General features: G+C 43.5%; 2 protein-coding genes and 1 long non-coding RNA gene across 7 annotated transcripts; 1 reads left to right on the top strand and 2 right to left on the bottom strand.

Moving 5' to 3' along the window:
* The first annotated feature begins 646 nt into the window (after window positions 1-646).
* On the top strand, window positions 647-12,903 carry LOC113140891 (uncharacterized). 4 transcript variants are annotated; one of them, XM_026325010.2, is made up of 4 exons: window positions 647-918; window positions 11,185-11,230; window positions 11,330-11,689; window positions 11,882-12,903. In XM_026325010.2, the coding sequence occupies exons 1-4, from the start codon at window positions 916-918 to the stop codon at window positions 12,043-12,045; spliced, it is 573 nt and encodes a 190-aa protein (XP_026180795.1). In that variant the 5' UTR covers window positions 647-915; the 3' UTR covers window positions 12,046-12,903. The 4 variants fall into 4 exon arrangements, with proteins under 4 accessions (XP_026180795.1, XP_026180786.1, XP_026180779.1 ...); XM_026325001.2 differs by lacking the exon at window positions 647-918 and adding an exon at window positions 10,367-10,467 and having other exon boundaries at window positions 11,176-11,230; window positions 11,885-12,903; XM_026324994.2 differs by lacking the exon at window positions 647-918 and adding an exon at window positions 10,367-10,467 and having other exon boundaries at window positions 11,176-11,230.
* Window positions 3,679-7,550, bottom strand: LOC113140771 (uncharacterized). 2 transcript variants are annotated; one of them, XR_003296683.1, is made up of 6 exons: window positions 7,536-7,550; window positions 7,258-7,403; window positions 5,937-6,011; window positions 5,266-5,320; window positions 4,807-5,166; window positions 4,600-4,614 (listed from the first exon to the last, which is right to left on the bottom strand). XR_003296683.1 is itself a non-coding variant. In XM_026324767.2 (3 exons), exons 1-3 carry the CDS (start codon window positions 5,312-5,314, stop codon window positions 4,349-4,351), a joined length of 675 nt encoding a protein of 224 aa, XP_026180552.1. In that variant the 5' UTR covers window positions 5,315-5,681; the 3' UTR covers window positions 3,679-4,348. The 2 variants fall into 2 exon arrangements, 1 of the variants encoding a protein (XP_026180552.1); XM_026324767.2 differs by lacking the exons at window positions 5,937-6,011; window positions 7,258-7,403; window positions 7,536-7,550 and having other exon boundaries at window positions 3,679-4,614; window positions 5,266-5,681.
* Window positions 12,904-13,029: 126 nt separating the features above from the next.
* Window positions 13,030-15,159, bottom strand: LOC113141910 (uncharacterized). The gene is made up of 3 exons (XR_003296861.2): window positions 14,756-15,159; window positions 14,516-14,676; window positions 13,030-14,405 (listed from the first exon to the last, which is right to left on the bottom strand). It is a non-coding gene; the product is annotated as an uncharacterized LOC113141910 (long non-coding RNA).
* Window positions 15,160-15,491: the final 332 nt, after the last annotated feature.

Below are 15,491 nucleotides of genomic sequence, written 5' to 3'. Positions count from 1 at the left end.
ACAGGAGTACAGGGAGATGCAGCGTTAAGGTGAAGGTAGAGGTGGCAAAGTCCAAACAAAGGACGTATGAGGATTTGTATGATAGGTTGGACTCTAAGGAGGGAGAGGTGGATTTGTACAGGTTGGCGAGGCAGAGAGACAGAGATGGGAAGGATGTGCAGCAGGTTAGGGTGATCAAGAACCAAAGAGGAGGTTCTTGGACGCAGTGAAGGAGGACATGAGGATAGTTGGTGTGGGTGAGGAGGATACAGAGGATAGGGTTAAATGGAGGCAGATGATTGGCTGTGGTGACCCTTGAAGGGAGCAGCCAAAAGGAGAAGAAGAAGGATCAGACTGTACCTGATACAGAGAGAGTATGTTTGTTATATCTGTGTTTAACAAAGTTAACTCAAGTCTCGTTCAGCTGGAGATTCGCTGCTGCCCTGAGGTCTCTACCTATTTGTAACTAACAATAAAATAACCAGAAAGACAGGAGCTATTTGAATAATCATTCTAACATGGCTCTACAATTATTGAAGTGACGTTCACACATGGTCTGAGCCATTTAAAAGCTCATGACTGTGGGGGAGAGACAGATAAAGAGGCTGTGTCAGATTAAAACATGAAGAGCAGACAATAACAGGCACCACAGTCTTTGGATTCCACAGGTCCTGTATTTTTTAATCCAGAAGTTCAGTGTCCACAGTTGTGAAAATATCAAAGTAAAGTTTCTCAGAGCTGCAGCTCAGAGGGAGAAACAGGCTCTGTCATTAAAACATGAGGAGCAGCTGCAGGTTCATTGTCTCCTTTAGAGCAGAGTGAGCAGCTTTGACTGACTTTGAAACAGAGATCAGCTTTTCTGAAGTTAACTACAGAATATTTCTGCTTCCTTTGACCTTTGACCTCATGGGTTTGTGTCTCCTCTGACAGGAGAAGATGGTTGAAGGAAGGAGGAAGGAAGGAAGAAGGAAGACCAGAACAGGCTCTACCCTCAAAGGAGTCTGAGGTCTTTGGGAGTGGAGGGGACACACCTGAGGACTTTCTTAGACACATTAGTGGCATCAGCCCTCTTGTATGGAGTGGTCTGCTGGGCCTGCAGCATCTGGACTGAGGGCAAGAAGAGGCTGGATGAGCAGATTAGGAAGGACCCTGGACCCAGTGCAGGTGTAGGGAGACACTGGGCAGCTCTGTCAGCGACAGACTGACTGTCAGACTGGAACCAGCTCTGCTCCCAGTAGACACAAGTCCCACCATCCTTAGTTGACCAGGAAAATCTGTGAGTAGTCAAGTACACCTGGGGACAATATGTCCTATTTAATATGATATAGATATTCTTATGGTAAATACTTGGTGACAACCTTTGATTGTTTTAGTTCTCACTTTAGTTATGGCAGAATAAATATTATACAAGTGATGATCATAAGTTTTATGAGGCTGAGGAGCCTTTTTATTTGATGTTGATGTCAGTCACTTTGTAATGTCTTGGTAAAAACATCCTTTAACTTTAACTTTATTTCTACAACACATTTAGTGCACAGACAATTCAAAGTGCTTCATATAATGTGAGGAAGGAAACAGCACAAGACATAAACAGATTGAAAAGCTGAATGTGATCAGTTGGATGTGGTTTCCTTGGGTCATGGTTTAATATGAGACATTAACACAGAAGATCCTACTTTTCTTTTGTTGGGGCAGAAGTTATAAGATTTGAGTTTCCTGTATCTGCTCGACGTCAGTGTGTTTGATCATGGAAGCAGGAAGGAGGTTGAGTCAGATTCACTTCTTATGAGTCACAATTCTCAACATTCTCAACTCAGAATGTTCCTCACATGTTACTGGTTATACTGGTTTAGTTATTTAAACTGGTAAAAAGGCCTGGATGGTTTTTAATTCAATAGTCTGGTGAGCAGACAACAATCTGGTCATAAACACCAAGAAGACCAAAGACATTATTGTGGATTTTGGAACCACCCAGAGGACTATCCAGAGTCCTGTCCACACCAGCGTGAAGGCTCCACCTTAGGTTGGAAATGACGACATGTTTAGTTGGAGCAGAAACAACCTGGTCACGGCCTAACATGGTGTTATAGCAGGTTTCAGTCAGCAAGTGGCGCTATTGCACTTTGGTGACTCAAACAGGGAGTGTAGCTACAAGACAAACTGCTGTTCTCTTCTTCAGTGATCTAGAGGTTCTGTGATCCTTTATGACGGTGGTAAGAACCTTCACAGTCACAGATTCAGTTGTATCAGCTGTACTGTCTGTAGTTAGTGCTGTACTGACATTGGACATTCTACCACATTTGTGTGGTACTTTTGCTGTACTTGGACTGCACTTTGTACTATGTTTGGGGACATACATTGTACTGACCTGTGCCTTGTTCTAATGTGTTAGTATCATACCAGCACTGAAGATGATCTGTATTAGTTTAGAGTTTGGTTTATGAGGAAGTTTTTCTAAGTCCCTTCCTCAGTGCAAAGCAAATACATTTATGGTAAATAAAGACTCAGACAAAACTCCATTTGAGGTTGTGTGTGCAGTTTATCCAGCAGCAACACACCTGGGGGAGACCTGGACAGGCCAGACACCTGTGCACCTGAGGATCAGTGCAGAGGACACAGCATTTAGCTTCTCGGTCAAGCTAGTGCTCAGTAATTACTGCAATATTTCACATCCTCGTGTAAAGAAGTTTGAAGTTTGTCTCCACACAAGAATCATAGAAATCAAACACAACAACCAACAAAACTACACAAAATGACACACAACATTTCCTGTAACTGTGTAACCACAAAGAAACGATTCAACACGTTTCCTAATAACTGGGATTCAAATGAATGTTAATAGTTGGAAAATGTAAAGTGATATTTATCCCGCCTTCAACCATCTATGAAACCTTCCTCATACATTCACAGGTGGCAGCTGATCTCCTAAATGCTACATCAGGTGTTTCTGACCTGAGGAAAGCTGGTTCCAACTGGTTCCTCTAGTGGACTGATTCTTCCACAGCTACCAACAGGAAGAAGAACCAGCACACGGACACGTTCCGGCATTTATCCGACCACCGAATGATCTCGATGGCTCACAAACGCTGCGAGAAACAAAAAGCAGCAAAGAGCCAAATGCAGACACACGGGCAGCCGTGCAGTGAAGAGGAGAGTTGTCAGAAAAAGACCCAACACGCTCACATGGTCCCAGCAAAGCAATCCTGAAAGCCAAAGCAGGTGAAGGCAGACAGGAACGACCATGAGGTGAAGTCCATGAGCAGGCAGAGGCCACTAACAGGCAGGGAATCCAAGCTAGACTTTGGAAACTACAGAGAGGCAGGCATGGCTCACGGTGTGGGAAGAAGCCTGTGGAAACGGGCCTGGGAAGGGATCAGCGACTGGAAGCAGGTGAGGAGGGAAGATCAGGTGACTGGGAATGGAGGGAAAGTCCGGGGACACCTGGAGGCTGGATGGGGAATAACAGTTGGTGGAAACCTCCAAAGAACAACAACATTCATATGTGTGTCAGTGCAAATGAAGAGTCTCCACATGTGAGACGACCTTCATCCATATTTAATGTTCCAGCTCTGAACATGGACAAACTGGTTTTATTTGACTCCAGTTCACAGACTTTCACTGTAAAACAGACAAAACAATAATTTAAATGAATAAATAAATAATAAATTAAATATTAAATAAATAATATATAAAGTTATTTCACAGAGAGACAATCCAGATCAGTGTTGTTCTATTTACAAACACATATTTCCAAATGTCCAGTTTCTGCACTGACTCCAATATCACACTCACACAGTGAGTCCAGCTTATATCCTTATATCCCTCTGCTGTCAGTGAACGCACCACAACAGACCTGAACACATCATTCCATCCAGCAGGAGACAAGTGCAGGACAGAAATATTAATGTTCTATGTTCTTATGACAAATGAGTCTCAGCTTTAAATGAAACAGCTACAATAGAAATAGCAGAGATTCTGTAAATATGGTGAATGTGTCAGACCTGCTTCTCAGCATTATTCCAATAAAGTGAGCACAGTGCACGTTTGACATCTGTCTAATAGCTTTGATGAGAAGTCCTTTCAAAATAATGGACCAAGTAAAGATGGAGAACGCTGTTTCCTCCATCAGGTCCATTATTTTTCTGTATCAGCTGTGTGTTCTGGCTTTTATACTATGGCCACTTCCTGAGCAACAGGAAGGAAAAGATGTGTTTTTCTGTGTTTTCTTCTTTGAAACATGGAACATACATGAAGCATCAAGTTGCTGCTCAGGTTACCTGCTGGTTTGTCTGATGTGTCCTGATGTGCAGTTTTCTGACCTGCAGCCAATGACAAACCACTGATTTCTGTCTGAGCTGGAAAATGGACTTTAGGGTTGGTCTGATTCTGTTGAACGAACTGGTTCCTCTGATGTAGAACCTGAGATGTAATTTGTTCCATTTCTACGTCTGGACTCTAAAATTATATCTTTTTTTCCAGTCTGAGTCTTTTTGAACCAACAGTAACACACAGTCAGTCCAGCTGCTGCTGCTGCTGCTGCTGTCAGTCCCAGTCCACAGATGAGGACGATCCATCTCCAACCTGCTGCGTCTGGTCTCTCAGGTTCTCTCTCAGGTTCAGACCAGTCCCTCGCTGCTGTGAAGAGACAAATCAAATCTGTGTCTTTCATGTGAAGAAACAACTTTTCTGCAAGAAGGACGTGAATCAGTTCAGTTCAGGCAGAGCAGGAAGGATTGTAGTTTCCACAATACTTTTCTTCTCTGATTCTTATTTAGCAAAAAGCTGCTGAAATGAATCTGTGAGGAAAGTTTCACTGAACCAACTTACCTGTGACGTTGACGTGACAGCTGTTATAGTTTGTACCATCATCTGTCTTCACATCACACCAGTACACACCAGAGTCCTCAGTCCTGAGTCTGGACACATGAAGTCTGACTCGTCCTTCTCTGAGGACGTCTTTGTCAAACTGGACTCGTCCTGAAAACTGTTTGTCCTGAGACTCTGGGACCTCAACACCCTCATGTAGATGAAACACGGTTGGGCCTTTGTCCTCAGTTAACAGTTGACAGAAGATGTAAACTGCTGAGAGAGACATGTGAGCTGTGGTTGTGAAGGTCCAGTCCAGTGTGATGTCGTGGTTCTCCTCTGCCTGATAGGAGCTCTGTGTCACATTCACTACAAATGTTCCTGTTGAGGAGACACAGAGGGAAAGTGACGACCACACACACTCACAACTTGGATTATTTTGGATTTCCAATTGATTTGAGTTAGTGGATAAAAACTGACCCCAGGTAAAGGGGGTCAGGCTGATGAGCAGCAGGATCCAGCAGACCATCTTCTCCTGTCAGAGGAGACACAAACACATGAGGTCAAAGGTCAAAGGTAGAAGGAGGAAAGTCTCCAGTCAGACTTCATCCAGTCCTTCCAACAGCTGATCCTGTTCTTCCTCCTGTTAAAGACGTTGATGTGAGTCAACAATGTTATCACAGCGTTAACACTCATGTGGTTCTGGACACAAACTCTCTGATGCTGATTTAGTGTCCAAATGGATCCACACATGACTCCAGGCTGAGACAGACTGAAGCTTTTCTTTGACAATGATCATGTTCTCCCTGCATACACAGCCTCATTATGGGGATTTAGGAAAAACCACCTTCTCCACAAATAGACCTGACAGCTTATAAAGCACATTACTAAAGCAGTTCATGGTTGTGTCATGGAGCCTTCACTTGGAAGACTTTTCTATTGTCTCCAGCTACAGACCCACAGACCTGCAGACCTGCAGACCTACAGACCTACAGACCCACAGACCTACAGACCCACAGACCCACAGAGCCCCCTGGGGCTGGACAAACAGTATTTGGGTCACAGCCTGAGGATGTGATGACATTACATTCACCAAGTCTGTTACGATCGTGGTGATGACAAACGAGAACAGACACAAACATGTTTCTTACCTTCAAGAACAGCGTTTTCCTCAGCAGCAGACTGGATCAGGTCTCAGCTCAGACCACGTTAAAGTCTCTCTGGGTCTGAAACAATTTTAGAAACAGTCGTTCCTCAGTAACTACACAATACTTCAGGCTACTTCAGGTCAGCTCACACATTAATTCAATTCAATTCAATGCAGTTTTATTTGAGAGGAAAACAAAATGTTCAGCTAGTAATTAAAAGTAGAAAACAATAGCAACAAAGGTCAGGTGAGTTTGTCTCATTAAGACTGTATTTAATAATTATGAAAAACAGGTTCATGCAGAGGTGGAGATGCTGGAATGAGGCAGCAGGAGGAACAACAGTGTCTTCAAAGTTCTGAAGCTGCTGGGAAGGACAGGACGAGCACATCCATGGAAACAACTAAGGCAGGGGTGTCCAATCCTGGTCCTCGAGGGCCACTGTCCTGCTTGTTTTCCAACTATCCCTGCTCTACCTGGATCAGGTGTGTTCTGTCCATTAGGATCTGGAACATACCATCTCAGATGAGGAAGACACAATGAAATGGTATCCCCCAGCTTCTGATTGGCTGAACACACAGCATCCTTTTCATGTTGGAGTCTCACCAGGCCTTCTCCCTGCTTAGACACACACACACACTTCCTTTGATTGTTTGATGCTGCAGGCTCACTATGCCTCCTGTTATAGGATCCAGGATGCAGAGGACCAGAGTATGCAGTTGTTTTTCACACACATTGTTAAACACACAGTTTTCTGCTGTCGTAGCCCTCAGTAACGTCTTGTTCCTGCTCCACAGATTGAAAATGTAATAAAATATGACTGATTGAAAACCTAACAGCATCAGGTCTCCTTGTTCAGTTCCAGTCTGTCTAGGCAGCTTTAACATGAGTATTGTCCTGAAGCTGTTACTGTTACTTGACTTCATACATGGTGATGAATCAGCATTACAATAATACAGAGATGTGTGGTGGGCCTGGGATGGCTACCTCTGCATCACTGAAACATCTGGACAGGACAGATGCTGACACACAAACCAAAGGCTGACAGATCTTCAAATTTAGGCAGATCTTAGAAACCAATGAGAACTAAAGTCCAGTCAGGCCAAAAGTAATGGACTATCACCATTTCCAAATAATACTGCTGGAGAAGAACATGCAGAGTCATGGGGCTAAGGGATGCTGACATATATTTGTCCTGCATTTGCCACATGACCCAGACTTCCCTCTAAAACATCCTAACAGAACTGAACCGTCGCTGCAGATACAATATATCAATGTAGAATCACAGTTAAAGAGTAAAAATGATTTGGTTTATCTTAATATTTACCTTCCAGTGACGCAGTGGGTGCTGGTCTGTCGCATAGAGGAGACAGACACCTGGAGCCTGCATCGCGAGATAAAAGAGCATCGCGAGATGTTGGTGCGGACTATAACAGCTGTCACCTCAACGTCACAGGTAAGTTGTGGGAGGGGCTTAGTGAATAGAAGAATAGACGATGAGGATCCGAAACACAGAACAGCCTCCCTGATGGTTTTATCTCGTCATATCGAGACAACGAGATAAAACCATGAAAACTAGATCAGACTATTAGATGTTGGTCTTACTGTGATGGGACTGAATAACCTCTGTCATCTACATCCGGCCTTGTTCTTGGATCATTTCCGTTTTACTGACGCTGCAGCTCAGTGTTGATGAAGAACCAAGAAGAAAAGAGACTGTGCGGACTGAGTCGCTGCTTCTTGATCAGATTTATCAGGTGTTTGAATCACAGGTTAGACCTAAATGAACACGAAGCCTGGTCCTGAGTCAACAGAACATAATATAGCATGGCCGTCATCGACCGTAAGAGCTTTAGCTTAGCTTACATCGCTAACATACTAGCTTAATTACTGTGATGAGCATTTACACACAGCGAACATACACAGCACATCATTAGGCTGCATCACTGTACAATGTACATCGACAGAAATGTTCATATATATAATGTTCTGCCATTGCTCCGTCTCCATTACCTTCATATATAAATATATAGCAAGTTACTTTACTCAAACAGCGCTAGGCAGGAAATTTACACATAATGTTGGTCTCCCCCTGACTGGTCAGGACCCAGAAAATCGTGCCCTCCACTTTCTCTTTCTCTTTCCTCCATCACCCACTGACTCTGGGTCCATATGTTTGGTAGATCAGGTTTGACTTCAGCAAACCAACAGCCTTCTCTTTATGTCACATCATCAGGCACGGAGACATTTAAAATCCTCTGAGATTGTAAATGTAAACAAGTCTCTGCCTTAGAAATCCTTAGTGTCAGGGGGTTTTTGTTTGAGGCCAAAGTCAGATGGAAATGAGTGGAACACTGAAACATGTGACCTGAAACATATTTGTGTGTTTCCTCTCTAACAGCAGGACGTCACCTCAACCTCAGGTTCAGTCATATCTGCCACAGACATAGGACCAACATCGCTGCAGATACTGTTCAGTGTTGGTTGGTTTCCCAGTCCAATGTAGACTCTGATCCTTCCCCGACTCTGGTTCTGGACTCTCTGTTGGTCTCTGAGGTTTTGGTTCATCAGCAGCTGCTGTGAAGAAAAGACACAGAAAAAATGAATGTGATTCTTTGACCTTTAACATCCCAAGAATGTCTTCATCATATCATGTTACATGGGCACTTTATTCTTCTTCAAGAGCAAACTTTAAATCTGAACAATTTGGACTTGAACATTTTATTCATGGAAATTTGAACTAAAACTCTCAGGTTCTCTCTCAGGTTCAGACCAGTCCCTCGCTGCTGTGAAGAGACAAATCAAATCAAACAACTTTTCTGCAAGAAGGACGTGAATCAGTTCAGTTCAGGCAGGCAAATCTGCATCACATGTGTGAAGTTGGATCAAGATGCACTTGGAAAAATCTCTGAGTGAAAAATCAAGTCAAGCTGAAATGTCCCGGGTCCATCAGTCTGCAGGTTTATGCTGGAACGGAGCAGTCAGACCAGAATCCAAAGCCGTGTTCACCCTGGTTGGACCTCAACAATCCGAGCTTCTCCAGGATCCAGCCTGTGTCCTCATCTCTCATTCAGGAATAAAGTCGGTTTCTGTTCTGGTTCTGTCACAGACTCAGGACTGAGGACTCTGGTCTGTACCTGTGTGACATGAAAAAAGCACCAAGAGCCCACCTCCATCAGCAGGTTCAAATGAGATAATAAAATAATAAAACAACTGATGAAAAACATAAGAACTGTGTATTATTGTATGAGCTGAACTGGACACACACACACGCGCACATGCCACTTTACATTTATATTTATATTAACCCTGTTTACACTTGTCAATTTAATATCTGCAATGACGCACATATTGTTCTTTGCACATTGTCTACCACTTACCATGATTGTGGCACATTCACTGCTTTTCTTTGCACAAAGTCGGCCTATATGTTGTCTGCACTGTCTTGTCCTGCCCTGTCTTCCTGTGCACGTCTGTTGTTTAAGTTCTTAAAATGCACCTTAAGTATAGTTTAATTTTTTTTCTTAGTTTAATCTTAGTTTCTGTCATAGCTCTATGTCTGTCTGCGTCACTGCACTTGTCTGCGTTCTGTGTAGCACCTGTGACAACTACTGTGACAACTACAACATGTGGCTGCACAAGTCGCGTAAACACTGATATGACAACATCTGTCGCGTAAACACTGATGTGACAACATCTGTCACGTAAACACTGATGTGACAACATCTGTCACGTAAACACTGATATGACAACATCTGTCACGTAAACACTGATGTGACAACATCTGTCGCGTAAACACTGATGTGACAACATCTGTCACGTAAACACTGATATGACAACATCTGTCACGTAAACACTGATGTGACAAGATCTGTCACGTAAACACTGATATGACAACATCTGGTCCATATCCAGCAGCTACAAACCAAGTCAGTCAGTGTGGAGCTGCATTAGCATCCACCTGTAGATTCCAACTTCTGAGGTAACAGCAGCTTTTTAGAGCTTTTTCTCTGAGAGCAGCTGCCAAAGGCCAAACTAAGAACAAACCAAAGCAGAAAAGCTGTGGACCAGACCCTGAACAACCAGCTGACACTCCCTGTAAACTCAAAGCTCAGAGCTGCAGATTCAGCTGATCATCACTATGATCATCTGTCTGAGCCACAACTTTCACACACTCAGAAAAACATTTTTCATGTCTGCTCTAAAGTCATAATTATATAGAAAGTGTGCAGTGACCTCCACTGACAATGAATGGAGTCTGACCTGCAGAGGTCAAAGGGCAAAGCTCATATGTTTGTTTCAAATAACATCTATGTGTGAGCCTGTTTAACAAAATATGTGAAGGGACAGAAACAGTTGGGTCAAATCAGTCACAATGTGGTATTTAGAAACAACCAAGATTATAAAAAATGAGGAACACATGACTTCTGCAAATTTCTGAATCACATGACCACTGGTTGGACTGAACAACTGTTAGATGCAGCTACTGAAGTCTGTCCTTTATTTTTGGTCCTTTCCTGTCAGACAGAAGACAAAGGTAATGTGTTGTTGTCTCTTATTGATATTTGATGATACAATGACATCGATAGTTGGACTAACAGCTGCACAGTTTACTGACGTTCTTCACATCAGGCTCTGAGAAACAGCTGAGCTGTATAATAAATTCTACTTCAATGTTAATTGTCATTAAATGGAAATATGACAATACTTGAAATGAGCAAACAGGTTAAAATTACCTAAATTGTATTGTACAAATGATTGTATTCAGTGAGCCTGTTTTAGTCTCATGTGATAAAAAGTGGAAGTTACCAAACACGACAGTGACTGAGAATAAACTTCTGTTCTTGTCTGAATTTCTCGAAACATGAGCCACATCAGTTTTAGTAAGAAGAAAGGCTGATTCCTCGTTAATGAGACAGTTAGTAGTTGAAACATTTGATCTTTAATGACGTTTCTTCTCAGACCTCTGCACTGTCCGTCCACACTGTCTGGTTTCAAACTCTCTGACGTCTTCAGCTTAAAATGGACAGACTTTTTCTAAAGTGTTGGACACTGAGAAAACATGGAGACATTTTTCACCTGTCAGACTTTTGGAGGATACAGCTGCCACATGTTTTATACACTGAGGATTAATATCAGGTGGAACTGGAAACACTGAAGACTTTAACATGTGAAATGTTTTCAGAGAAAAACAAACTGCAGGTTTTTCATGTTTGTGACTCTTCAGCTCTGTCTCCTCTGACAGGAGAAGATGGTCTGCTGGATCCTGCTGCTCATCAGCCTGACCCCCTTTACCTGGGGTCAGTTTTTATCCACTAACTCAAATCAATTGGAAATCCAAAATAATCCAAGTTGTGAGTGTGTGTGGTCGTCACTTTCCCTCTGTGTCTCCTCAACAGGAACATTTGTAGTGAATGTGACACAGAGCTCCTATCAGGCAGAGGAGAACCACGACATCACACTGGACTGGACCTTCACAACCACAGCTCACATGTCTCTCTCAGCACTTTACATCTTCTGTCACCTGTTAACTGAGGACAAAGACCCAGTCCTGTTTCATCTACATGAGGGTGTTGAGGTCCCAGAGTCTCAGGACAAACAGTTTTCAGGACGAGTCCAGTTTGACAAAGACGTCCTCAGAGAAGGACGAGTCAGACTTCATGTGTCCAGACTCAGGACTGAGGACTCTGGTCTGTACCTGTGTTCAGTGGAGACAGATGATGGTAGAGACTATAACACCTGTCACCTCAACGTCACAGGTAAGTTGGTTCAGTGAAACTTTCCTCACAGATTCATTTCAGCAGCTTTTTGCTAAATAAGAATCAGAGAAGAAAAGTATTGTGGAAACTACAATCCTTCCTGCTCTGCCTGAACTGAACTGATTCACGTCCTTCTTGCAGAAAAGTTGTTTCTTCACATGAAAGACACAGATTTGATTTGTCTCTTTACAGCAGTGAGGGACTGGTCTGAACCTGAGAGAGAACCTGAGAGACCAGACGCAGCAGGTTGGAGATGGATCGTCCTCATCTGTGGACTGGGACTGACAGCAGCAGCAGCAGCAGCAGCTGGACTGACTGTGTGTTACTGTTGGTTCAAAAAGACTCAGACTGGATGACAAATCCAGAGTCCAGAGGTAGAAATGAAACAAATTACATCTCAGGTTCTAAATCAGAGGAACCAGTTAGTTCAACAGAATCAGACCAACCCTAAAGTCCATTTTCCAGCTCAGACAGAAATCAGTGGTTTGTCATTGGCTGCAGGTCAGAAAACTGCACATCAGGACACATCAGACAAACCAGCAGGTAACCTGAGCAGCAACTTGATGCTTCATGTATGTTCCATGTTTCAAAGAGGAAAACACAGAAAAACACATCTTTTCCTTCCTGTTGCTCAGGAAGTGGCCATAGTATAAAAGCCAGAACACACAGCTGATACAGAAAAATAATGGACCTGATGGAGGAAACAGCGTTCTCCATCTTTACTTGGTCCATTATTTTGAAAGGACTTCTCATCAAAGCTATTAGACAGATGTCAAACGTGCACTGTGCTCACTTTATTGGAATAATGCTGAGAAGCAGGTCTGACACATTCACCATATTTACAGAATCTCTGCTATTTCTATTGTAGCTGTTTCATTTAAAGCTGAGACTCATTTGTCATAAGAACATAGAACATTAATATTTCTGTCCTGCACTTGTCTCCTGCTGGATGGAATGATGTGTTCAGGTCTGTTGTGGTGCGTTCACTGACAGCAGAGGGATATAAGGATATAAGCTGGACTCACTGTGTGAGTGTGATATTGGAGTCAGTGCAGAAACTGGACATTTGTAAATAGAACAACACTGATCTGGATTGTCTCTCTGTGAAATAACTTTAGATTCATATATTCAGTTTTGTCTGTTTTAATTCATTCTGTGAATGAAGACAATAAAAGTCTGAACTGGAGTCAAATAAAATCAGTTTGTCCAATAAAGCAGGTTGTTGCTGTGAGATGATTCCACCTGGTGGTTTCTGGACTAACCTCTCTGTTCCTGGTGGCCTGGATCCACCAGCCTTTTGGTTCACAGCCAAACGGATCATTGGCTTCAGTGGCTTTTACTTTGAAGGATTTAGCTGCTTCCACTTTGCTCAACAAGGCTGCAGGACGACAGCCACAAGCTCCATGTACAGAGCTGGAACTTCTAGAAACTCCAACATTAAATATGAAGGAAGGTTCACAGTCAGGAAGCTGTTTCTGCAACTCTCCAAGTCCTGCTGCTTCATAAAGAGCTTTGGTTTTTGACTGTAGGAAAAGATATTTCTTCTCCTTCATGTTGATGCACCAAAAAGTCAAAGATTGTTCCCAAGTCCTAAATCTCAGAGTCCAAGTCTCAAGTCACTGTGTGGGACTGAAGCTCAACTTCCCTGATGAAAGACTCAAGTCAAAGATCAAGATTTCAGAGGAAACACATGAACTCAGCTGTTTATCAGAGAAGAGGGGTCCAGTTAGACCATCAGCTCCTCTGACAGGACTGTTCTGGTGCCACCTGCTGGTGGATTTTGGGAACAGCTCCACAGGGAACAGCTCACACTGGTTTGTTTCAGTCTCTAATGAGAAATGATCCAGTGAATTATACTGTGCAACATCAAGATAAGGAAGGTGACAAATGCAGCCTGGATGACCAGAGGATTCAAGAAATCAAAGGTTAAAATGCAGCTGATGTTTGTGCTGCACTTTTTGCTCAACTGATGAATCCTCAAACTTCTACTGACTGATTTTCAGAAAGCCAAGACCCAACTTCAAACAGTGGAACTAAACTCACTTCATCCACTTCCTTCTTGGAGCCAAGAGCTGAACTAGAAATGGTCTTGTGGAGATCAACGGTCAATAAGAACCTACGAGTGTGGGACAGAAACGTGAGCCAAAGAAAAACTGGACTTCTGAACTGAAGTTAGATGTTTCTTACCAACAGAGAGACGACCCAGAGACTGAACCCTCAGGTACAACCCACATTGGATTTCTATCAGAATTTGGATGATGATCAACAACAAATCTCCTATTAACATTACAACATAGTAACTTCCTGCTTTGGACAATCCCAGTCTGACCATGTCCAAACTTCCCTAGTAATCACTCTCCACTTCATACAAGGAGCAAATCATTATCAAAGTCTGATCAATTCATGGTTAAAGAGTTAAAATCCAACAACATCAGGCAAAGAAAAGCCAGTCTCAAACCAATTTTGGACTGACAGAACCATGAAACCCAAGACTATCACAGTCCTGATCTGGGCTGCAGATGCTCATCTGGAAGACTAGTTCAGATGTTAGTAACTAGGCTGCTGACTTTCTAGGACACGAGACAGATACAAAGACAACAGACTCTACAATACTTCCCTTAGGACTGTGTCTGGAGGCCTGACCATGATCCAGGGCCAGAACATGATCCAGGGCCAGAACATGGTGGTCGGACGGTTAGTGGCTAAACTGCTCCCCCTGCAGGACAGAGAGACAGAAACAGGCAGAGCCAGAGTGGTGTTAAAGAGCCAGTGCTTGTTGGAGCCCAGGTTCTTCAGTCACAGAAACCATCTAAAGGACAAGCTCACCTTTGTCCACGAGTCTTCAGGGCCCTTATGGATCCACACCTTGCAGACCCGATGTCTGGTCTCGGTCCGACGTGGTTTTAAGGAGGCACTTTGAGCCTGAAGGCCTTGAAGCTCAGTCCGCCATGCGGCCACGCTGCTCTGCGTGTTGGGGCGTCACGCACCTGTAGCAGGTGCAGACAAACAATGAGGGAGGGTCGCACCAACAAAGTGTCTTTGCTAAAGAAACGCTCGGTGTCTCACCTTTGCCGGACTCTGGGTCCCTGGTCCTGCTCCTGTTCAGGTGAATAATAACGTTTGTCTGCAGGTTTCCCTCGTCTCTGCCTCCGCACCTGTTCGCGCCTTTCTTCTTCTTCTTCTGGTTTAATGGTCAAGGCGCTGGTCCTTCTTGATCCGGCACCAAACCGACGTGTTTGGGCCAACGAGGGAGAAAAGGTTCGGGTCCTGGTTGTGCTGCTTCAGCGGGCTGTGTGTTTCTGCGGCGGACTCGGCGAACACCTGAGCACCTGGCGCCCAGAGTTTAAAAGGTCGTGATCGACGGACACGCCTTTCCAAATTCAGCTAAAAGGCATCAGACGTTACAGAAACCAGTCTCCCACATGTGACAACACAGAACAAAGTTGGAAATGAATCCTCAGACATTTGACCCATTTTCTTTTCTAAACCAAGTTAAAGTGAAACATTTGTCAGGAAACTTCAGTATCATCCAGCTTCACATCCTTCTGACCACAGCTTTTTAACTAGGACACCCAGAAAAGTTTCCCAATGTCAATCAGAGAAAACACTAATAAAATGCATTAAACATCACAAAAATAAAGCAAAGTCATGGGGACAGAATATAGCAGGAATCCTAATGTCCAACTGGACCACCTGGTTCTAAAGCAGGGCCTTGTTAGAACAGGGACTGGAGCTGCTGAGACACAACGTGATACATGTCAATACATTGGACTTCTCTCACTCAGCGTTTGAGCTGGGGAGT

This window comes from Mastacembelus armatus, chromosome 18 (genome assembly GCF_900324485.2).
Source record: "Mastacembelus armatus chromosome 18, fMasArm1.2, whole genome shotgun sequence".
Lineage (NCBI taxonomy): Eukaryota > Metazoa > Chordata > Actinopteri > Synbranchiformes > Mastacembelidae > Mastacembelus > Mastacembelus armatus.
Note: the sequence above shows the minus strand (reverse complement) of the source record. Positions and strands in the feature narration are given on the sequence as shown.

Coding starts and splice junctions, on each gene's coding strand:
- LOC113140771 (XM_026324767.2), bottom strand. CDS start 5,314: ATGGTCTGCTGGATCCTGCTGCTCATCAGCCTGACCCCCTTTACCTGG. Junction 5,167..5,265: donor CCTGACCCCCTTTACCTGGG/GTCAGTTTTTAT, acceptor TCTCCTCAACAG/GAACATTTGTAGTGAATGTG. Junction 4,615..4,806: donor CTGTCACGTCAACGTCACAG/GTAAGTTGGTTC, acceptor GTCTCTTCACAG/CAGCGAGGGACTGGTCTGAA.
- LOC113140891 (XM_026324994.2), top strand. CDS start 10,408: ATGCAGCTACTGAAGTCTGTCCTTTATTTTTGGTCCTTTCCTGTCAGA. Junction 10,468..11,175: donor CTGTCAGACAGAAGACAAAG/GTAATGTGTTGT, acceptor CTCCTCTGACAG/GAGAAGATGGTCTGCTGGAT. Junction 11,690..11,881: donor CTGTCACCTCAACGTCACAG/GTAAGTTGGTTC, acceptor GTCTCTTTACAG/CAGTGAGGGACTGGTCTGAA.